We start from the raw sequence: 22,184 nt of genomic DNA, 5'->3' as shown, positions 1-22,184 counted from the left end.
TGCAGACGCTCTCAACCCAGAGCGATTTACAGTAAGAACAGCACATGGTAAGTCACTCTGGGTATGAGCGTTTGCTTAATGACTAAATTGTAAATTGTGCACGACAAAGTTTGAGTGACTCTGTGCTCTGGAATTAGAGCTTAGACTAGAGTCTGCTAGAGTCTGCCTAAATTGTTGATATGTGCAAAGTGTGAGCGAGAGGGAACGTGTTTGCTCTGTTTCTAGGGGTTTTACGTAGCTCTGAGGCTGGTGGCATGCGCTCAAAGCGGACAAGAAGTCAGTCTCTCCAGTGTCAACCTCACAATACCTCCGCCCAAGTTTGTGAGTATACTTCATTCTTCCGGACCAATCCAGAATATTTGGCTGTGTGAAATTAAATAATGTTGCTATATTTCCCGGGTATAAGACTGCCTTCTAGGAAAGACTGACTTTCACTTAACAATGTACTTCCAGTATTGTATGTGAAATAAAATCATTTATACCTCAGTTTATGCTGTACACATACAACATTTATTTTCAGCTGTCAGATATTGACAGCCCTTTAAATCAAAGGCCAGTCACTTTGGGGAGGGAGATGCATCCCTTGTCCGGGTTCATGTGTTTGGTCGGACGGAGCATTGGTTCGAACGAACAACTTACCTCAAACCCTCTCCCTAACCCTAACCTCCCGCGGGGCAGCACACCTAAACCTAACCCCCAACCCTCTCCCGACCCCCAACGCACCATCGGATCAATGCTCCTTCCAACCAATGCTCCGTCGGACCATAGTATGCCTCCCCCCTTGTCCTTTCATGCATTGAATTGACAGCCATGTTTGGGATATGGTAGTCGATTGACCGACTTACTGGTTTGGATTGTTTTGTTTTGTAGAAGGACACCAGCAGCCCTTCTCTAAGCAGCACAGCTTCTGCCCCCAGTGAACCACACTGGGCTGTTCGGGTGAGTCATTCTGTACATTCAAGTATAGGATAGTGAGGATACCACTCAATCTGGTCTGGTCTGACTGCTGTCCAATTAACGTGTGTAAACAAATCCATTACATCTCGATCATGTCACCAGTTACAGTTGGAAATAGGAATGCAGTCCGCACGCTGTTTAGCAGCTCCCAGAGGTGGTTTTATTAGGATGACAACGTTTTGACCCCAAATAGGTTTTCGTCAGGTATATGACGAAGACCGGTTACAGTTGGCCCTCTTTCCTTTTTTTTCCCTTCGCAAATACTGATTGGGACGTATTTTTGTTCCCCACACTTCGCCATGGAGCTTGATACACACTTGAATAAACTCTTAATTCCTTTTATGTATTAATTATATCATTGACAGTGTTGGGACGTAACGTAGCGTAAATAACGCGTTACAGTAGCGCCGTTATTTTCGGCAGTATCTGTTGCTGTAACGCTACATTTTTTCAGTGACTTTGTTACCGTTACTACGTGGTGCGTCATGCGGTTATTCTTCCGTTATTTTTCATGTAGTCTCGGGGGAGAATGAGAAGAACTGTCAGTCTGCTTGTATGCAGATTGCCTGCAGTGTGAGACAGTGCGGGAGAGAAGGGGGAGGAGGAGGAGTGTGTGTGTGTGTGTGTGTGTGTGTGGTGACACGCAGAGTTTGTGTTTACTGTCTGACTGTCATGGCAGAGCCCATATCAAATGGATATATTCCTTAATTCCTTCCCCTGCGAGCTGCTCCAATCCAGCACAAAGAAAAGTCAAAGTAAGTTGTTGAGTGCAGATTATGATCCCACCGTGACCACCTCCTCCCCTGCTCTGCCTGCTGGCACGAATGGGACGGGATTCAACTTCTGCGTGCGTGCGTGCGTGTGTTTGTTTGTGTCGGTCGCGTCTGTGATTGCGTGTGATTGCGTGTGCGTGTGTGTGTGTGTGTGTGTGTGAGAGAGACGTGTGCGCCCGTGCGCACAATCATGTGAGCGAGTGAGCGAGAGAGAGAGAGAGGGACAGACAGACAGACAGACACTGAAAGAGGCTGCGTGCGTGCGTGCGTGCGTGCGTGCGTGCGTGCGTGTGTGTGTGACAGTGTGCATACTTGTGAGTGAGAGAGAGAGAGAGAGACAGATAGATACTGATGCAGGGCGGCTCGCCGGAACAGGCCCGACCCCCTGGGCGTGTTCCTGGGGGTCTGGATGTTCCGGGGACCCCCACACGGTAACTCTGTCATTTCTTGACAGTTTTGGATGCGGGGCGGCTCACCGGAACCGGGCTGGCATCCTGAGCGCGTTCCTGTGGGTCTGGAAGTTCCGGGGACCCCCACATGGGTGTGATTTTTTTAGTAACGAAAAAGTTACTTTTCACAGTAACGCATTACTTTTTGGTTTAAGTAATCAGTAAAGTAGCTAAGTTACTTTTGAAATGATGTAACTGTAACTAGTTACTTTTTTTAAAGTAACGTTCCCAACACTGATCATTGAATATATCAATATTTCATATTTTATCGCTGGTATATTTGAAGCCTTTTTTACTTTCACAACCACAATATTCAGATTTGTTTCACTTCAGATTATATAATAATATTTTCTCTACAGGTTCATAATATTAGCAAAAACCTCTACCGTGTTCAGTTAGTTAATGTTAGTTTTGGTGTATAAAAATCAAAAGGCCACTCTAGGCTGGTGATAATTCATGTTCATAGGGATCCTCGTTGTCACAATTACAGTACATTAGCGCTTAAACTTGTTACCTTTTGGTGTTGTTCTTCGTAGCCTGAAGAGAAGAGTAAATTCGATGGGATATTTGAGAGTCTGGTCCCTGTCAACGGACTGCTATCAGGAGAGAAGGTCAAGCCAGTGCTCATCAACTCCAAGCTACCTCTAGACATCCTTGGAAAGGTATTGGTTAATTGCATAAAATGTGGGCCACTGTTCTGTCCTCGTCTCTGTATTAGGCTTGAGAAAACATATTAGAAAACAGTGATAGTTTCTATGTACCCTTTTATTTAATTTTTTAACTTAACCCATTTTGACCTGAGATCAGATTCTAAAAATGTCTTCTACATCCTGACAGTTTTCTGACAGTTTTCTTTTCTATGTCAGTCGTTCTTTGATTTTTCAAAAATAGCAGACCTACAAGCTCGTAGTGCGCCACCGAGTGGCGCACTATGAGCTTGTAGATCTGCTATTTTTCAATAGCTAAAGCATAACATAATGCTAACACCAAAAGGGGTTCCCGCCCACGTTGCACAGTGGTTTTAAACGGAAGAATGCCCTGATGATGACTTTCACTACAAAGTGAGACATTAATGGCTAATTATGATGGTTGTTGACTTGGAATTACGTGTCCTCTCTTACATAATGTACATATAATGTACATAATGTTTTGTTTATTTAACAATGATGTAAATAATGAACCGGTTATTTTCTTATCTTGTGAAGGTCTGGGACCTCAGTGACATAGATAAAGATGGCCACCTGGACAGGGATGAGTTTGCAGTGGTGAGTTTAATGTAAAGAATTCCTTGCCATTTTGGCTTTTAATTTTCACACCAGTGTGACACTTTAGCCCCGCCGGCAATATGCTAAGTGATTTAATTCATAGGCTTCTGTGGGGTATGTTGCAATATATATATATATAATATAGCAGGAGCTCCCATTAGCATGTGTCAGCATGTCAATGAGGGATTTTGGATTTGAACCTCTCCAGCGGCTACGATCTGAAGAGCTGTGGGGTTTTAATTAGGCTGTGTCAGTTTGATTTAACCCGTTTAGACCTGAGGCCCATTCTACAAATTATGCCTTCTAACAGTTTTCTGAATGTCGTTCTCAAACATTTTCATTTTTGGACGCCCAAAAATATATGATAATTGGCCTCTGACCCCCATCTGAAAATGTGTTGTTCCAGGGACCTTCCAGAAGCAGATTTGAGTTAAAAAATGTTCGCTCTGAAAGAAGATATATTCAAAGATTCGTGCCACATTTTTTACGATAAAGAAAAAATAGCAGATCTACAAGCTCGTACCGAGTGCGCTATGAGCTTGTAGATATGCTAAAGTATAACATAATGCTTAAAACACCAAAAGGGGGTTCCCCACCCCCAGAATGGGTTAAAGTCACTCATTTCTTCACTGTGTCGTGTATGAGAAGTACGAATGCGGAACATGCCTTTTTAGGTATGCATGCAGAGTAAACCGTTAGCTGTACTAACTAGAGACTCTCTCCCCCTCAGGCCATGCACCTGGTCTACCGGGCTCTGGAAAAGGAACCCGTTCCTGCCCTCCTCCCCTCCTCCCTCATCCCTCCGTCTAAGAGGAAGAAGAGTCTGGGGTCAGTGCAGGTGCCGGGCACGGCGCCCGGCCTCCCCGCTAGCCCCCCGCCGCCCAAAGACTCCCTGCGCTCCACGCCCTCCCACGGCAGCATGAACTCCCTCAACAGCACTGGCAGCCTCTCGCCAAAACACTCGCTCAAGTCTGCACAGGTGATTAAACAACAAACGCATGAACAACAAACACAACACAATAGTTGCGTGGTCTTTCTCCCATACAGCTATTCTGTATGGGAGAGGACACTGGAGCAGCATGGACATTTCAAGCCTTTTATTAGGTGCTAGTATACAAAAAACGACTAACGTTTCGACCTATGCGGTCTTCATCAGAGTCAGCTATTCTCTTTCTTTTGTGCTCTGTGTCTCTCTCTCTCTCTTAGCATTCAGTCAACTGGGTGGTCCCAGTGTCAGAATGGTGGTCCCATAACGTCTCTGTGTCTCTCTCTCTCTTAGCATTCAGTCAACTGGGTGGTCCCAGTGTCAGAACGCGGGCGATACGATGACATATTCCTGAAAACGGACGCTGACCTGGACGGTTTCGTAAGCGGACAGGAGGTCAAGGACATCTTCATGCACTCTGGACTTCCACAGAACCTCCTTGCACATATATGGTAGGGAATCATTTCCACAGACGCTTATCCCTTGATTCTGACACCCAAACTGGCATAGTCATCATCATGGGTTATTGTTGTCAGTAAACAATCCACTAAGCTGTGACCAGCACCTGGTTTTCACTGATTTTGGACAGGCAAGCCAACCGACAAGAGCGGCCAATCCCTGCTCTTTCTGAACTAGTTTAGACAGTCAGGATATGTGATCGCTGAGTGCAAGAAAGTTCTGAGACTGCCTATCGGAAGATTTTGTGCATGTGTCAGTGCCACAGCTACAAAAGCATAGGCAAATAAAAATTGCAAATTGCAAACATAGAATCCTTTCCGTCCCGGGGTACGTTAGGTTACAGTAACTGCTTTTGAGCCATCAGGTGTTTTTATTGTTGCAGGGACAACTGACTTGCATCATCTTTAACTGTCCACATACCTTTTTGCTGCTTTAACCCATTCTGAACGGGAACCCATTTTGGTGTTATAGCATCATGTTATGCTTTAGCTGTTGAAAAATAGCAGATCTACAAGCTCATAGCGCGCCACCGAGTGGCGCGCTACGAGCTTGTAGGTCTGCTATTTTTGAAAGATCGAAGAACAACTGACATTTTTAGAATCTGATCTCAGGTCAGAATGGGTTCATCAGGACCAGTGTGTGTCCAGTGGAAACCTCGTATGAATCTGATCTCAGGTCAGAATGGGTTAAACACAAATATAATGAAACACATTGCTTGTCAAATGATGTTTGTGTGTGGTAATCATTGGTTGCTATGAATCCTTACACTGAATTAAACACCAATTTACAAGTTTAGAGCTGAATGATGAAATAGAAAATGCATATTTTAAGTGCACACTGAGCCATGTCTGGGAATTCAATCTTCTCTTATGGATTCAGAGCCTCCTCCGTGGCATTTGAGGGCATTTCTGTGTAATCATTTGGCTCACTGTTATTATTCATAATTCACCACAACCCCTGTAGTTTGTGCAAAAAATATATTACAACATAATAGCACACGTACGTAGCCTCAAATGCCAAACACCTTATTGTTCAACCAGGCAAACTATTATCACTATCAGGATGTCTAATTGGCTGCAATGTCATATTCGATAAGACGGCACTGGCTAGATGCGGGTTTATTCATATCAATATCACCCCATACTATATAACATTACCCATCCCTAGACTGCTTGGCTTAAGTGGAACATTAGTATTATGCAACGTGACATGAGTGCATCTGTTTTGCGCATGGATGGTCATAATAATACGAAGCCATTGCCTCGAGCTGAACTGAGCCACAGGCCACGTGTGCAGATTACCTGACAGCGCTGGGGCCGTCACTGTGTGTGGCTCTGTGTGTGTGTGTGTGTGTGTGTGTGTCAACCCGCAGGGTGAGGGCTCTGGCAGACCCCAGATTACCTGTCAGTGCTGTGACCGTCGCTGTGTGTGTGTGTGTGTGTGTGTGTGTGTGTGTGTGTGTGTGTGTGTGTGTCAACCCGCAGGGCGCTGTCAGACACCAGGCAGATAGGGAAGCTCACGCGGGAGCAGTTTGCCTTGGCCATGCACTTCATCCAGCAGAAAGTCAGTAAAGGCGTCGACCCTCCGCAGGCCCTCAGTGCCGACATGATCCCCCCTTCAGAGAGAAGCACTCCCGTACCGGTGGGTCACGCACGCACGCACACGCATGCATGTACACACGCTCATTTTGAAAGTAGCTCTCAAGTCGAAAAAGTGTGGGCACCCCTGACTGAGACACATCGAAATGAATGCTTACACGTGTAGGTCGTATTTGTTTTGTATTTATCTCATAATTGCGTGTGCTTGCATTTCCAGTGTTTGTCTGGCTACATGACTCCCGTGGGATCAGAAATGGCCGCTCTGTCTGAGATGAGGCGGGTAAGCGAACACGTCCTCCACTTGTTTCTTTGACATTCTTTGCTTCTTTACTTCTTGCAGCTTTTTGACAGATTTGAGTGTAAGCAGTGTAACCAAGCTCCTCCAGCTGCCTGCTGTCTAGCCCCATATGTGCCCTCTCCCAACGCTCATTCTGTAGCTCCGAGATGAGGTCACACCCTGGGCCCCTCCCACCGCGGTTCAGAAACGGCGCATGTTTCCACAAGGAACGCTTCTTACCCTTTTCTGCACAATGAATGCAAAAAGTGAAGGGCTAAAAAGGTTTTACACTAATTCAAACTTAGCAACGGCCAAGAAAATCCAAGTTTAAACAGTTACACGAGCGTTACAGCGGTTGTTTAGCATGTTTTTCAAGGAAGTTGAAAAGCTTTAGCGCCTCCCCGGCACCTCCCCTGGTCGAAAATGTCCAACTGACTTCAGTTCACTCGACATGCACTCGCACACGCATGACTTCCTTGATAAACATGGCAGTGGCTGACTAAACAACCGCTGTTACGCTCGTGTAACCGTTTAAACTTGGATTCTCTTGGACGTTGCTAAAACTTTTTGGATTCATTGTGCAGAAAAGGGTCCGTTTCTGAACCGCGGTGGGAGGGGCCCAGGGTGTGACCTCATCTCGGAGCTACAGAATGAGCGTAGTGCTGAGGGAACATACTGGGGCTACCTGCTGTCCAAATGATGTTCAATTCTTGCAGTTACTCAGTCTGCTCTACTACAGTATATATGAATAATGTTTTATAATTCATTGTGTGAGAGGGAGGCACGAATATACGCAATGCTTTGTTGTGACTCGCTGTAAAATGTCATGCATTATATGTGAAGGTCTCCCGAACCTATATTATATTGGCCTAAATGCTTTTTCCACGGCTTTGGGGCCTTCAGTATTATGCCAGACGTTCATTCACTGCACACTGTTTTTCTTCTCTTATCCGAACTCTTGGGCTGCTGATGTGTCTACCCGACCCCACGCCCCCGACTCTCTCTATCTCTGCTTTCTTATGCAGGCTATAATGTTCAAGCTGTGGGTAGGTAACATGGACCCGAGTTAACTTAAAAGGCACAAATGCTTTCAGTGGCTGGCTGCTATATGCAGGCAATATGAGCAGAAAGCATTTGTGAGAGATTATCTCTTGTTTGGCTCAGTGCAGTTCAGTGGCCCTCTGTAATATCACTTTGTGACCTTGCTTTGAAAGGTGTGATACAAATAAAGTGTATTGTGGTCGCTGTAACATAACCTCCACCTCTTCAGTTCTACTAAAAGGGAATGTTCTATTGATAAGCAGAAAATAGCAGATAGTGAAATGATACCGTGTAAACAAGCTCACATAACGCCTCGCATCGTGACGTGTTGTGAGCTTGTACATCTGCTATTTTGTTTGTTTCAAACTTTTTTATTGTTGAAAATAATTCATTGAACATTTTCGCCTATGATGACATGCCCAAAACAGGAATGGCAGGTTCAAAGTGGTTACAAAGTGGTAGTAGTGGTCACATACATCACTTACATATGAAGTAACTAAGCCTTGCCGAGCCATGAGGCCCATATAGTACAGGACCGCAGGAGTCTATCTCCTGTTTCTGTAGCGTGAGGCAGCTTGATGTACAGGTACACCCCCCGGACATGATGTGTCGCAGGGACCAAGGGAATCCAACCCTTGGTGCTGAGTGCCAAGCAGGGAGGCATTGGGTCCCATTCATATAGAGCGCCACAGTCCCGCCCCCTTTCATGACAACGAGAGACCCGGAAAAGAAATGTATTTATTTAAAGACGTTTATGTCGCGGGCAAAGCCAACTGGCTTTGTGACAAATCATGACAATAAACACTATGTTTTGGGGCCGCTCAAATAATTAGAAAGAAGAAGAAAAAGGCAGGTTACAACACTTTTTGTTTTGTTTTTCTACAAATTATTTGTTCATTGTCATGATTTGTCACAACTCGAGTTGGCTTTGTCCGCGGCGTAAACGTCTTCTTAATAAATACTTTTTGAAAAGTAGGAGGAAAATGAACAGGGAATTCTTTTACGGGTCTCTCGTTGTCATGAAAGGGGTGAAAGCGGGACTGCGACACTCTATAGTCTTTGGTATGACCCCCAACCTCCCAGTCTCAGGACGTACACTCTAGTCTAAGGCTTCACTCACACCTTTGCATCTAGCATACAACATTGATGCATACTAGATAGTATACAAAGGGTTTGTTTACATCTTGCCCCAATGCATTTCCAATGGAAGTCACATGGTTTGACACAACATTTTTGTTGTACGGCTTTCGGCTGTGTTTCGACTGCCCCCCTCCCCCTCATACAACAGAAATGTAGTCTCAAACCACGTGACTCCCATTGGAAATGCATTGTGAGCTTGCATCAGTAAACAAGTCTCATACATCAATCTGCTGTGAAGGTGTGAGTCAGGCCTTACCACAAGGCCACTGAGCTGGTACTTATACATAATAATCTTGTGTCTGGTGTGAAATCACGTTTAGAGGGCTAGTTAATCATAAATAGGACGACCCTGAAGCGCTCCCTTTTCCTGATGAATGTCCCGGACCCAGCCCTCCGTCCTCCGTCCTCTGTGGTGCTCCTCTTATTGACTGGTGGTTTCTTTCCTCTCTCTCTCCGTCCTTCACGTTCTCTCCTCCTCCTCCTCCCCCTCGATCTTCCTCTCTCTCTAAATCAGGCCGGCCCTTGCTTGATTTAGTTTGGCCTTCTTTTGGTAGTGTGATTCATGATCTTATAATGACTTAATCAAATCAGATTCACTCTGCTCTTTCTCTTCTCTCTCTCTCTCTCTCTCTCTCTCTCTCTCTCTGCCCGTATACCTGTTGCTTTCCATCTGTCTCTCGCTTTGTCTCCCTGTCTTTCTCCCTTTTATCTATTTCTTCCCCTCCTTCTTTTCTTCCATCATCTTCCCTTTTTATTTTCCCATTTGTCTTGACTTCTCTCTCTATCCATTCCTTCTCTGCCTGCCTGTCTGTCTGGCTGTACAGGACAGCTCCAGTTCAGTGGGCTCAGGGGAGTTTACAGGCATCAAGGAGCTGGACGACATCAGCCAAGAGATCGCTCAGCTTCAGAGGTAAGCAAGGTGACATCACGCTGACATCCCTGTAGTGTAGTGAGTGACAGACAGGCACTCATTATACAACAACAGCTGAACGCTTTCAATTAGTTCTGTCGGATAGAGCGAGAGGAAGAGAAGCTTATAGTACAGCAAGGTCTCATCCTTCTCATTCAGTATTTTTATTTGATTCATTGAAAATCTCACCATAAAACTGTTCATGACCATAATAGAAGGCAAGAAAATCTGCGATAATTGTGAGGCATTGAGGAGTTTGGATCATGGAGATAGTTTTGTGCCCTACCGTACCCTACCGTACAGCTATGTGAAATCAACCCCGCAAACCATTAGTATGCATAGTCTTTCTTCGTTAGATCTTGCTTAGATATCCTTTTGCTACAATGGCTTTCAGAGCTTAGATTGTTTGTTAGTTTAGAAGAATGTAATGTGATAAAGTGATAAAATGCACACTTAAAAAGGGAAATGTAAAAAAAACCCAAACAAACGGATGAGTGTTTTTACATTTATCTCAGCTTCATTTTATTTGGCTTTTTTTCTCTTTATTTTGCCCCCCATCCATTCATCTGTCCCATCTATTTTATTTATCCATCCATCCAGTCTTCCTTTAATGTGTGTATTCTATCAATGTCTGTGTTTGTGTCACCACTTACTCTCCATGCTGCGTCAGCACTCTTGCATATACCCAGTGGAATACTCTCAGGTAACGACCAGAGCAGAATACTTAAGGTGTCAAGCTGGCACTCTGTCAGACACACAACCCGTTTACTTCACACTATACTTAAGAGTACACAGTACAGTCACACAGATGCTTTAGGCCACTGGTTCTCAAAGTGTGGTCCCTATAGCTAGATGATGGATAGGAACCAAATGGACCCTTATGGGTCTGTAACTCAGAGAGCGTATAACCAAATGGACCCGTTGGGGTCGTTAGGGACCCGTTAGGGTCCATTTGCTTCTATTTGTACACTCTCAGAGTTAAATCAACATTGATTCTACGGCTAAAGGGCCTTTCAAACCTGAAGCGATAAAACGCGCCTATAGTTCATTTTCAATGAGACCTGCGTTTTCGCGCTGAGAAGTCGCGGTGCGACAACGCAAGCGTATTTACGTGAGCGCGGTCCCCGTGGATTTATTGTGCGCGTGGTCGTTTCGTGTACACGCCCGCGACTCACCAGACCAGGGCCATTCTTTTAACTAGCTCCTCGCCACACTTCCACTCGGTTTCAGCATAGATATATAAATAATAGAGACACAAGGCAATGCAAGTGGATGGGAGGGTAATTCCGGTGCCGTCTCTATTATTTATATATCTATGCTCAAACCAAGTGGAAGTGTGTAGGACGAGTGGCGAGGAGCTAGTTTAAAAAAGGGGATTAGATTCTGTTTTTTTACACTTGCGTTGTCATGCCCCTCTTGAGCAGACCTGTAGACCTGTCGTTGATCCAGGCAACAACGCCTGCGTTCCTCGCTTCCCGTGTGAAAGGCCCTTAATGCGTGTCAAACTGGGGGTCCTTGAAATTAAAATGGTTGAGAATCACTGCTAGAGCCATAATATTCTTCTATTATGGGGTCCCTGCGTGCATATCTTTTCAAATGGGGGTCCGCGGGCTAGTAAATGTCAATGTGGAGGTCCTTGACATGAAACAGTTTGAGAAGCAGTGTTTTAGGCCACTGGTTCTCACATTGTTTAATTTCATTCATTCATTTGAGAAGCAGTGCTTTAGGCCACTGGTTCTCACATTGTTTAATTTCATTCATTCATTTGAGAAGCAGTGCTTTAGGCCACTGGTTCTCACATTGTTTAATTTCATTCATTCATTTGAGAAGCAGTGCTTTAGGCCACTGGTCCTCACATTGTTTAATTTCATTCATTCATTTGAGAAGCAGTGCTTTAGGCCACTGGTTCTCACATTGTTTAATTTCATTCATTCATTTGAGAAGCAGTGCTTTAGGCCACTGGTTCTCACATTGTTTAATTTCATTCATTCATTTGAGAAGCACTTTGGACCAAAAGAGAGATTAGAAGTTTGCCTGCGACCCAAACTAGTGATAGAATTAATAGATGGGCTATTTTCACTACTTCTTAAACATTTGTTTTCTAATTTATGACATTTCTTTGATTTTTCTTTTATTTCTTCATGAGATACTGGAAGAAAAAAAAATCAATAATAATTTAATTTGTTTTGAATTCAAGATACATTTTGCTCTTTTGGGAATGTTTTTTTGAAAATGTTTTGAAATAATAATAATTAAAAACAAAATGTAGGATAAAAACTAAAGGCACCCATACAAATGTGTCCGCGACCCACAAATGGGTCATGGTGCAGTGTTTGGGAAACGTTAGTATAACGAGCACCAGCATGGTGAATTGGACACGCGGGCAGTCAGTGCCAACTGACTGCCCAGCAGCCAATCCTGACAAAATGCTTCTTGTACACAAGGGGAGTCAGTGCCAATAAGCATCCCATCCTGTGCCAACATGCTTCTTAGCCAGAATGCAATCAATTCAATTCAAAGGAGCTTTATTGGCATGAGAAAACAAACGTTTACATTGCCAAATGTACAATAAAAACTGTTGAAAATGGGGAAAGAATATACAGTTGGAGGGGGTACAGCATTTTGTAAACAGAGCTATGTCACATTGCATCGTTATAACGGGGTATAAATAATTTTTTTTAAACAAATAGCAGCAATTCTTTGCAGTCACTTTGGGACAAATGGCAGCATTTTTTTTCTCAGGACTATTTAAATAGTATACAGGAAACACTCAGATTTAAGATCTGTTTAAAGGTAGCAGCTCTGTTTAAGTGCAAGGTCCAGTCGTCTACTTGGTAGTTGGTAGAGATAGTAGTTCTTAGGGTGGTTGTATTCCATTGACTATCCTACTTTTGTCGCAATCAGGCACTTGCAATATACCATTTATGTTGGAGATTATACTGTGTGTGTGTGTGTGTGTGTGTGTGTGTGTGTGTGTGTGTGTGTGTGTGTGTGTGCGTGTGGGTGTGCATGTGCGTGTGCGTGTGCGTGCCTGTGCGTGTGCGTGTTCTAGGGAGAAGTATACCTTGGAGCAGGACATCAGAGAGACTGAAGAGGCCATCAGAAATAAGACCGTAGAGGTTCAGGTGAGAGTAGCTTCTGTGTCTTTGGTTTAACCTCTTTAGGACTGAGGCCCATTCTAAAAAAACATTGCTTCTAAAACACTTTTCTTCCATGTCAGACAGTGGTGCTCAACCTTGTGCGTGCGCGTGTGTGCGTGCGCGTGTGTGTGCGTGTGTGTGTGTGTGTGTGTGTGTGCGTGTGTGTGCGTGCGTGTGTGTGTGTGCCAGGAGATGCAGAACGACCTGGACAGAGAGACAGCCAGCCTGCAGGACCTGGAGGCCCAGAAGCAAGACGCTCAGGACCGTCTGGAGGAAATGGACCAGCAGAAACACAAACTAGAGGACATGCTGAACGAAGTCCGGATCAAGTGTCAGGAGGAGTCTCAGATGGTGAGAGAGAGACAGAGACAGAGAGAGAGAGACAGACAGAGAGAGAGAGACAGAGACAGACAGAGAGAGAGACAGAGAGAGAGAGAGAGAGAGAGAGAGAGAGAGAGAGAGAGAGAGAGACAGAGAGAGACAGAGACAGAGAGAGAGAGAGAGAGAGACAGAGACAGACAGACAGACAGAGAGAGAGAGACAGAGAGAGAGAGAGAGAGAGACAGACAGACAGAGAGAGACGTGGTTAGAACTTAAGGGAAACACGATTTTACCAATACCACCCCCCAAAAAAACCTATGTGTGTTAGGTTATTTAGTTTCATTAATGTATGGAAAAACCGACGTTGGAAAAACACATCTATAAACCCGAAGAATGCTGTGTTGCCCCTTTCCCCTCTCGCAGGCATCAGATATTGGGTCATAGCCTTTTCTTTTGCTTTAACCCCTGGGTTGGGGAGGTAGGGAGAAAGGGATGGATGAGAAGGATTTAGACAGGGATGAGCAGCAGTGAAACGGAGGCCCATGGGCCTCCATTTGCCACCAGTCGGTATTTACCGGCTAACAGAAACCCTGGGCGGAACATTTAAGAAAGTGGGAATCAAATATCGAGAGGCATCTCAAATGGTGGTGAGAGAGAAAGAGAGAGAGAGAGAGAGGGACATCAGGAAGGACAGAACGATGAAATGGGAGGAGGGAACGAGAAAGACCAACCAGCAGGAAAAGAAAAGAAGTAACAGACTGTTGGATGAAGTGGTGATTAAATAATAATCAGAGAACGAGTGTCAGGTGAGAGGATGGGGAAGTAAAGTCACAGTAACAGTCCAGGGTGTCAATTAAGGAAGGCATCCGGTGCCCCGATGTCATGAGGACCGAGACTGGTTCTTGATGTCCTTCATGTTTCTCTCTTAAATCACAATCAGAAGAATCAAACTTTATTGTCACGTCACATTACAAGTAACATGGGTGAAATTCTTGTTTGTGCAGGCTCATCATTGCAGTTAAAAAGAAAGAAAGTGCATAGTACATGACTAAACTACATGGTACAATATGTATGCTTATATAAAAAAATAATTAAATAAAGTGATGTAGCCTAGTATATATAAAGTAGTCTCTACTAAAAGGAGACCAATCCAGTCGCAACTACTGTACAATTATATTACTAATATATTACTTTACTACTACTGGTATTTCCAATTTTTTAATACTTACTTTAATTACTTTTACTCCACTACATCTCAGAGGCAAATATTATACTTTTACTAAACTACAATTATTTAACAACTTTATTTAACTAGTTTCTTTATAGACATAGAATATTATTACAAAACACATAAACCACTTCTTCAGCCCTATACTGTACGTACCGGTATATACATTTCGGCCATTTGAAAATAGCCGATCTACGAGCTCACAATGCGTCGCAAAACGTGTCTCCCGTGTCCAGATCTCGTCCCTCCAGAGTCAGATCCACTCCCAGGAGAACGACCTGCAGAGCCAGGAGGAGGAGCTGAGCCGGGCCAAGGCGGACCTGGGCCGTCTGCAGCACGACGAGATCCAGCTGGAGCAGAGCCTGGCCGCCGGCAAGATCCAGCTGGAGACCATCATCAAGTCTCTGAAGGCCACGCAGGATGAGATCAACCAGGTACCCAACCAGTCCACTGGTAGGTTAGTTAGGATGAGATCAACCAGGTACCCAACCAGTTCAGTGGTAGGTTAGTTAGGACGAGATCCACCTAGGTACCCAACCAGTCCAGTGGTAGGTTAGTTAGGACGAGATCCACCTAGGTACCCAACCAGTCCAGTGGTAGGTTAGTTAGGACGAGATCCACCTAGGTACCCAACCAGTCCAGTGGTAGGTTAGTTAGGATGAGATCAACCAGGTACCCAACCAGTCCAGTGGTAGGTTAGTTAGGACGAGATCCACCTAGGTACCCAACCAGTGGTAGGTTAGTTAGGACGAGATCCACCTAGGTACCCAACCAGTGGTAGGTTAGTTAGGACGAGATCCACCTAGGTACCCAACCAGTCCACTGGTAGGTTAGTTAGGACGAGATCAACCAGGTACCAAACCAGTCCAGTGGTAGGTTAGTTAGGACGAGATCCACCAGGTACCCAACCGGTCCAGTGGTAGGTTAGTTAGGACGAGATCCACCTAGGTACCCAACCAGTGGTAGGTTAGTTAGGATGAGATCAACCAGGTACCAAACCAGTCCAGTTTTAGGTTAGGTTAGGTAAACATTACCGTATAAACGTTGATGTCTTCAATCACGTATCCATCCATAATCAAGGGCGGACGCTTTTGTGGAGTTTGCCGGCCCAGTAAAGGTGAACTCCGACTGCTGTTGCTGCTCCAGGGACTGCTGACTTCCTAACAGAAGCTTTGCAGTAGATGTTTGGCATTGTGCGGCTATCATTTAGGCAACTCTCGGAGAGGCTTCTCGTATTTATAATCATAAACAAAGATGCGGTTTCTGGGGTGAGGAAAAACAAATCTGCTGCATTCTAGAAACGGCAAATAACAACACAAGCACATGATAGATTCAGGCATCAGGCATGGCAAATCAATCTACGCAGGCACAGAGGGACAGACTAGGGTAAGCAGTGCCACTGGCAGAGCCTAGAAATGGCGAATTATACGCGCAATACACCCACTGCCATATTTAGCCAAATGTAATTTGCATCCACATTGATTAATATGATATATATTAATATTATTGGGTCGAGCTTGTAGAGCTGCTATTTTAGAAATGTCTTGAAAATGAGTGCAAATCTTTGAGTATATATATTTGTTCATTGTTGTTTAACTCATATATTTGCTTCTGGGAGGCCCCTGGCTGGAACAACATATTATCAGGCATTTGTGGGGTCCTTGACGTGAAAAAGTTTGAGCACCACTGAGCACAGAGACATAGGAAAACTGTCATGACTTAGAAGACATTTGTAGAATCTGGTCCCAGGTCTCGATGGCTTAAGGTAAACCAGCAGATGGCGCCAACATGCCACATTTTGCAGTTGAGCTGCATGAGATGGAACACATCAGTGGCGTGCCTTTCCTGTAGTTAAGTGTGTGTGTGTGTGTGTGTGTGTGTGTGTGTGTGTGTGTGTGTGTGTGTGTGTGTGTGTGTGTGTGTGTGTGTGTGTGTGTGTGTGTGTGTGTGTGTGTGTGTGTGTGTGTGTGTGTGTGTGTGTGTGTGTGTGTGTGTGTGTGTGTGTGTGTGTGTGTGTGTGTGTGTGTGTGTGTGTGTGTGTGTGCGCGCCTGTGCCTGTGCCTCTGCCTGTGTTGCAGGTCACATTCGTTTGGTATCAGCATCTGTTTTTATTTCCATCCTTGCGGCCATATTTATCTCACACACCGCTGAACTTGTCACCACACTTTCCCACAGTTAACACACAAAGACACACATATACACACACACACACACACACGTACATTATACCTCACTTGGGGCAAGCTTATTAAGTATGACATGTGCGTGATGTAGCCTCCTCTCTCCTCCCCAAACGCAATTATGTTGGAGCGTGATCGAATAAATCCTATTCACCTGCTTCCCGAGGAGTGACCATATACATCATGCACGCGCACACGCACGCACGCACTCCATAATTGGGCAACAGTCTATTTTGAGGAACTTGTGATTGCATGTGATGGAGCAGCCTCTAACCCATTGAGACCTGAGACCTACAAACTATTTAATGTCAAGGACCCCCAGAATTATCTGTATTTGGCCGAGGACCCCCATCTGAAAATATGTTGTTCCAGGTACCCCCTCCCCCGCACAGAAGCAAATATTTGAGTTAAAAACATTCACTGTGAAAGAAGAATATATATATTCAAAGATTACCACATTTTCACGATTTTTTCAAAAACAGCATCGATCTACAAGCTCATAGCGCGGCACTCGGTGCCGCGCTATGAGCTTGAGCTGTTTTTCAACAGCTCAAGTTTAAAACAATGTTTAAAGTGGTTAAAATCTATATATAATAAGGCGACACACGCGGATACGCGTCCTCAGGTCCAGATGGGCTAACGCGGAGACACAGACACGACTAAACGGTCTTATCGTCTGTCACTCCTCATTCACCTCAGGCCCGGGGTCAGCCAGACCCTCTCTCTCCACTTGATCATTTCCTCATGCTCACCTGCAATAATATAGTCCCCCCTTTTATTGGTTCCAGGAATGTCCATGTTGATTTTCTGTGCCTTATTCGAGGATAGGAACTGAAGTCATGGAGTATATAGTAGTAATCACCCTGTTCTCAAGATTTAAAACAAAGAAAGAAAAGAAGATGTATTCTTTTAAATGGTCTGCCTCTTTTTTTTTCTTCTTTTTTCCTCTGCATTAGACCTGTCTCCACCTATAGGTCACTCTGGTTCTCAAAGTGGGGTCTGGGGACGAAAAAAGGCTATTCAAAAATGTTGACAAAATCTTCTCTTATGGCGGCACTTAAACCTTTTCAAATAATACGTATCAATTTTTATCAGGGATCCATGACTTGAAAATGTACAAGAAAAACTGCCATGCTGGTAGCACAGCGGAGATAGGGCTGTCAGCATTACAAATTTAACTTGACGATTAATTAATTGGCACGCAAATACCCCCTCAGGCCAGGAACCCTATTTGGGTTCTGTACAGAATGTACAGTATTCAAAAATTTAAATTTTTTGATGCTGTTATATAAATATTTTAAGTTTTTCAGAAAACTTAGGTCAGGCTTTAGAAGGCGTTTTTAGAATCGGCCTTAGGCCTAAATGGGTTAACACCCTGAACTCCCATAAATGGAGTTCTCCGTCCTATCAAAGGACGGAGATTAATAAAAGGACAGAGTTTTATTGATGTCAAAACGATCGCATCGCTCCACAGGCTGGGAGCGTCTGTTGGGCAACATTCGATGTCATGTCCGGGTTGGGACGTCACCATTTTAGTGGATGAGACCGAAAATCTTAAAATGTGAATACCTCTTGATCTAAATCATTGCGTCCAATTCTAAGCAAAGATGATGTTTTTGGCGGCCCATCGCGGCACCTGGTGCACCTTGAAATGTGCTCCGTTCACTGCAAATGGCTGGGCGCTCTGATTTAATGGTTCTAAATACCCCCGGGCGTTCGGGGTGTTAATTGTGTTAATGGCATATTGAACATTGGAACATATGAATACAACAATTATAGTTTTCGTTTTAGGTTTCATGATCAAAAATTGCACAAGGCAGAGATAAGATTGCAGATTAGAGCTATTTCTGCTATTTTCAGAAGGCGTTTCAAAATGTGTGAACATTTCAACATGGAAACGATTATGATGATTAGGCGAAACAATTGCGATTAGGCAATGATATAATAATTGTGAGGGGCCTCGGCTGTACGGTATGTACTCCTTACTGGCCTAGCAGCATGCGCACTTAGCTCCTTCCCCGCCACGTTCCAGTTCAAGTTCACCTCTCACACGCCACGTTTTCTTCGTTGCCAGGCAACCGAGATGCCAAGAACCGGTAAGAATGATTCTAGCGATGCTGAACGCATTAATATAAACTGAGTTGAGTGAGTTAAGCCTCTCCAGAATGCCGCAGGCACGCCTGGTCTTCCAACCAGCCAAAATTCTCACATGTCTTCTCACTGTGGGCTTCTCCACTCCCTCCATTGGCTCCCGGTCGCTGCCCACACAGAGTACAAAACACTGATGCTGGCCTTCAAAGTAGGCAAAGGTATGGCACCCCCATATCTTCAAAGTCAGATCCAACCCTACAACTGAACCCCTATACGTACCTTCGTAAATCGCTCTGGATTAAGAGCGTCTGCTGAATGCCTAAAATTGTCAAATGTACCGTACGTGTAATATGGTGCGTTTGAACATGCCTAGCAGCCTTCGTCTCCGATGCATTTGTTTGACCCAGAACAAGAAAGTGCGTCATTTCACGTCATCGCGCCTAGTATATAATATTCCATAATATCGAGGACTTATCTGTGTACGCTGCTATGTGACTGAGCTGTCGGTGCGTGTGTGTGTGCGTGCGTGTCTTGCAGGCTCGCAGTAAGCTGTCTCAGATCCAGGACAGCCAGCAGGAAGTGTCTAAAAGCATGGAGCAGTACAACAGCACCCTGAACGGAACGCACGGAGGAAGCATGACCAACCTGGCAGACATGGGAGAGGGCTTCAGCGACAGAGAGAACGGAGGATTCCCTCCCATGGTGAGGACGTGTGTGTGTGTGTGTGTGTGTGTGTGTGTGTGTGTGTGCGCACAAAGTACGGGCCTTACTGATTGCTATGGCCTCTAATTTAGTGCCACCATTAGGCCAACATTTCTAATTTCACACAAGATCCAATTACACACACGATCTATTTAAATCTAATGGGAGGATTATACCATGAAACCGGAGCAGGTTCCTTTGCTTTAACAAAATGTCAGCTTTTCACACCAGATATCCGGTGATCTAGCAGGCAAAACCCTCTTGATTTTAGTGACCCCATGGCTTTTCCTCTAGCGCCACCCTATGGCCAGAATGGCCAGTTGCACGATTCTTGCTCAAATGTGAATCTCAATTTTCCTTGACAAGAATTGAGATCATGATTCTCATTTTTTCCATGAAATTATATGTATTGTCTGTAGTTGCTGAACATTACACTACATTCAAAACGTGGCACCTGGAGCCAACCACTGTTGCTTTAAAACAGACAACGTAAACTTCTCTTAGGTCACATTCTCACCTAATATTTCGGTAGACTCATGCGTATGGGCGGAGATTTTGGGATTCTTGCATATTTAATTTCCTGCGGTTTGCCTCCACACTGTCATCCGTAGCAATTGGAAACGCAGCAGGGGGGACCTTTATCAATGTGTTCCATTCATAAACCTAGCCTACAACACAGTGAAATCTATGGTGATAAAATTATACTCATAACGTGCATGTGTCGTTCTGTCTATGACTGGACCCCCCCCACAGCTCTCTCGCTCTCTCACTATACACATGCAGCCACGCCACGCGCTTTTGGGCATGGAGGCACAGCGCTGAGCACACTGCTATAACAGACTGTCAGCAGCGCAAAATGTTTATCGAGATGAAAGTCCCTGCTCCCCAGTCCCCACAGTGACAACACTCCATGTTTACGGCACAAACAGACAGACGGAATATTCTGTAGGCTATAATACACTGCAGTGTTTTTATGTGTTTTCTTAAGCAATTGATTAATGTACTCGTCCTCATTTCGATCAGGGCTTCAGTCTCCTCATTCGACCACGTCTAGTATCCACGGTAACGGGACATCTTTGCGCTCCGTAAAATATGCCTTCTCCGTCTCCAACTGTGTCCAGCTCCTCACCCGCCACATTGTTTGCTTCATTTCCTTTATTTACTGCGGATTGCATTCACACCTGCACCAAATCGTAATCAAGTGCGATTGGAAGCGAAGCGAAACCCCCGTTTTTGCTCGGAGTAAAATGCGGTTCTTTGATACACATTAGGATTCGAATGAGCCTTCACACCTGCCAAACGAAGTGCACTTTCTGAAAATGCGCAGCAGGATTCGTTTTAATCGCAGCAAAGCTCTCTGGTGTGAATGTGATCTTAAAGTCTCTCTTGTAGCAAAAACATAAGAGTAACTAAAACTAGAAAGATGCAATTCTGGGTAAAATTGCAAAGTGTGGTTGCCTCAATCGCTAATATAGGCCCCTCCCACTAATTGTGTTAGCCAATTACAATGTCACATCACCCCTGTGATCATTTGTAAGTTATTCAGGGGATTTATCCCCCAAAAAACATTTTTTTGCAACAAACCGCATTTGCGGTGCCCCTTATGGATGAAATGGAATTGCTTTTTGCTTTGTGTTGACGCCATCACCCTCGACATGTGATTCAAACAACATTGTGTTTGTTGTCATGATTTGTCACAACTCCAGTTGGCTTTGTCTGCGGTGTAAACGTCTTTAAATAAATACTTTTTGTAAAGTCTATGAGAAAAATTAACGGGGAATTCTTTCCCGGGTCTCTCGTCGGACTGCGACGCTCTATTACGGCAAAGCGATATGGACGATATCGGCCTGTGGGGTTTTAACCGGATAAGGTCCGGAGATCATTATGTACCGATTTTTGTGAGTGAGATTGCATACAGTATGGTGTCTGAATCCAGATCGCAATATCTTTTCAATGAACGGTGCAGCACTAAAGAGAACTATATACAGCATAGTAGTGGCTCCTATAGTGGGGCTTCTAGACTCGTTGGGCTTGTTTTCCCCACACTTAACGGTCGTTGTGTGATCGTAGAGATTCCTAAATCCCTCCTATCGTCGTGCAGAATCTGCTCCACTGTCAACCTTTAGCTCTTCATAAGTCAAGTCCCCAGAGAATCAACCCACTGCAAAGCTTATGGGTATTAAGTTAACCTGTGTATGTTGGCTCAGCTCACAGCTGCACTCACTTGCCCTGGAGCACTTCATGCTTTTCCCCTCTTAAAGGATAAGCATGATGTTTTTTAGTTTTTAGTTTTTTTTTACCTGGGTTACCCCCCTATATTATCAGTTATGCACTTGTCACTTGTCTGAACGTCTTGATTCACATACACGAACCACCGCGTTATGGAGCTCTCCGGTGCAATCCGATGGCCCAACAGAAGAATCTTATAAAGTGTTTAAACATGTCCTTTTTCCAACAAACCTGACTTTTGCGTTATCGCGTCGGCCCCCGAGGGACACCGGCCCCTCCTTTCGGCTTCGTAGAGTTACTGAGGTTATAAAGCATGGGCTTAATGTCCTAGAGCGGTTGTTTTCAACCAGTGGTCCTTGAGGAGGCTCCAGGTGGTCCCCAGTTAAATGACGGAGAGATTCATTTTACGCTCTCAAGAGTTAAGTCATTGTTAAACATC

General features: G+C 44.6%; 1 protein-coding gene across 2 annotated transcripts in view; it reads left to right on the top strand.

Annotated features, from left to right (window-relative positions):
* LOC308319431 (epidermal growth factor receptor substrate 15-like 1) overlaps positions 1 to 22,184 on the top strand; it is a 57,718-nt gene that overhangs the window by 6,237 nt on the left and 29,297 nt on the right. The window contains exons 4-17 of one of the 2 annotated variants that reach the window (XM_080769508.1): positions 226 to 321; positions 871 to 939; positions 2,185 to 2,271; positions 2,716 to 2,841; positions 3,385 to 3,444; positions 4,175 to 4,423; positions 4,724 to 4,881; positions 6,373 to 6,529; positions 6,704 to 6,766; positions 9,769 to 9,854; positions 12,907 to 12,979; positions 13,184 to 13,345; positions 14,780 to 14,977; positions 19,352 to 19,516. In XM_080769508.1, coding sequence (XP_080625634.1) covers positions 226 to 321; positions 871 to 939; positions 2,185 to 2,271; positions 2,716 to 2,841; positions 3,385 to 3,444; positions 4,175 to 4,423; positions 4,724 to 4,881; positions 6,373 to 6,529; positions 6,704 to 6,766; positions 9,769 to 9,854; positions 12,907 to 12,979; positions 13,184 to 13,345; positions 14,780 to 14,977; positions 19,352 to 19,516 — 1,749 coding nt within the window. The remainder of the gene's footprint in view (positions 1 to 225; positions 322 to 870; positions 940 to 2,184; positions 2,272 to 2,715; positions 2,842 to 3,384; positions 3,445 to 4,174; positions 4,424 to 4,723; positions 4,882 to 6,372; positions 6,530 to 6,703; positions 6,767 to 9,768; positions 9,855 to 12,906; positions 12,980 to 13,183; positions 13,346 to 14,779; positions 14,978 to 19,351; positions 19,517 to 22,184) is intronic. The other variant, XM_080769509.1, reaches the window with a different exon arrangement.

This window comes from Protomyctophum bolini, assembly GCF_963924005.1.
Source record: "Protomyctophum bolini genome assembly, chromosome: 8".
In the NCBI taxonomy this organism is placed as follows: Eukaryota; Metazoa; Chordata; class Actinopteri; order Myctophiformes; family Myctophidae; genus Protomyctophum; species Protomyctophum bolini.
Note: the sequence above shows the minus strand (reverse complement) of the source record. Positions and strands in the feature narration are given on the sequence as shown.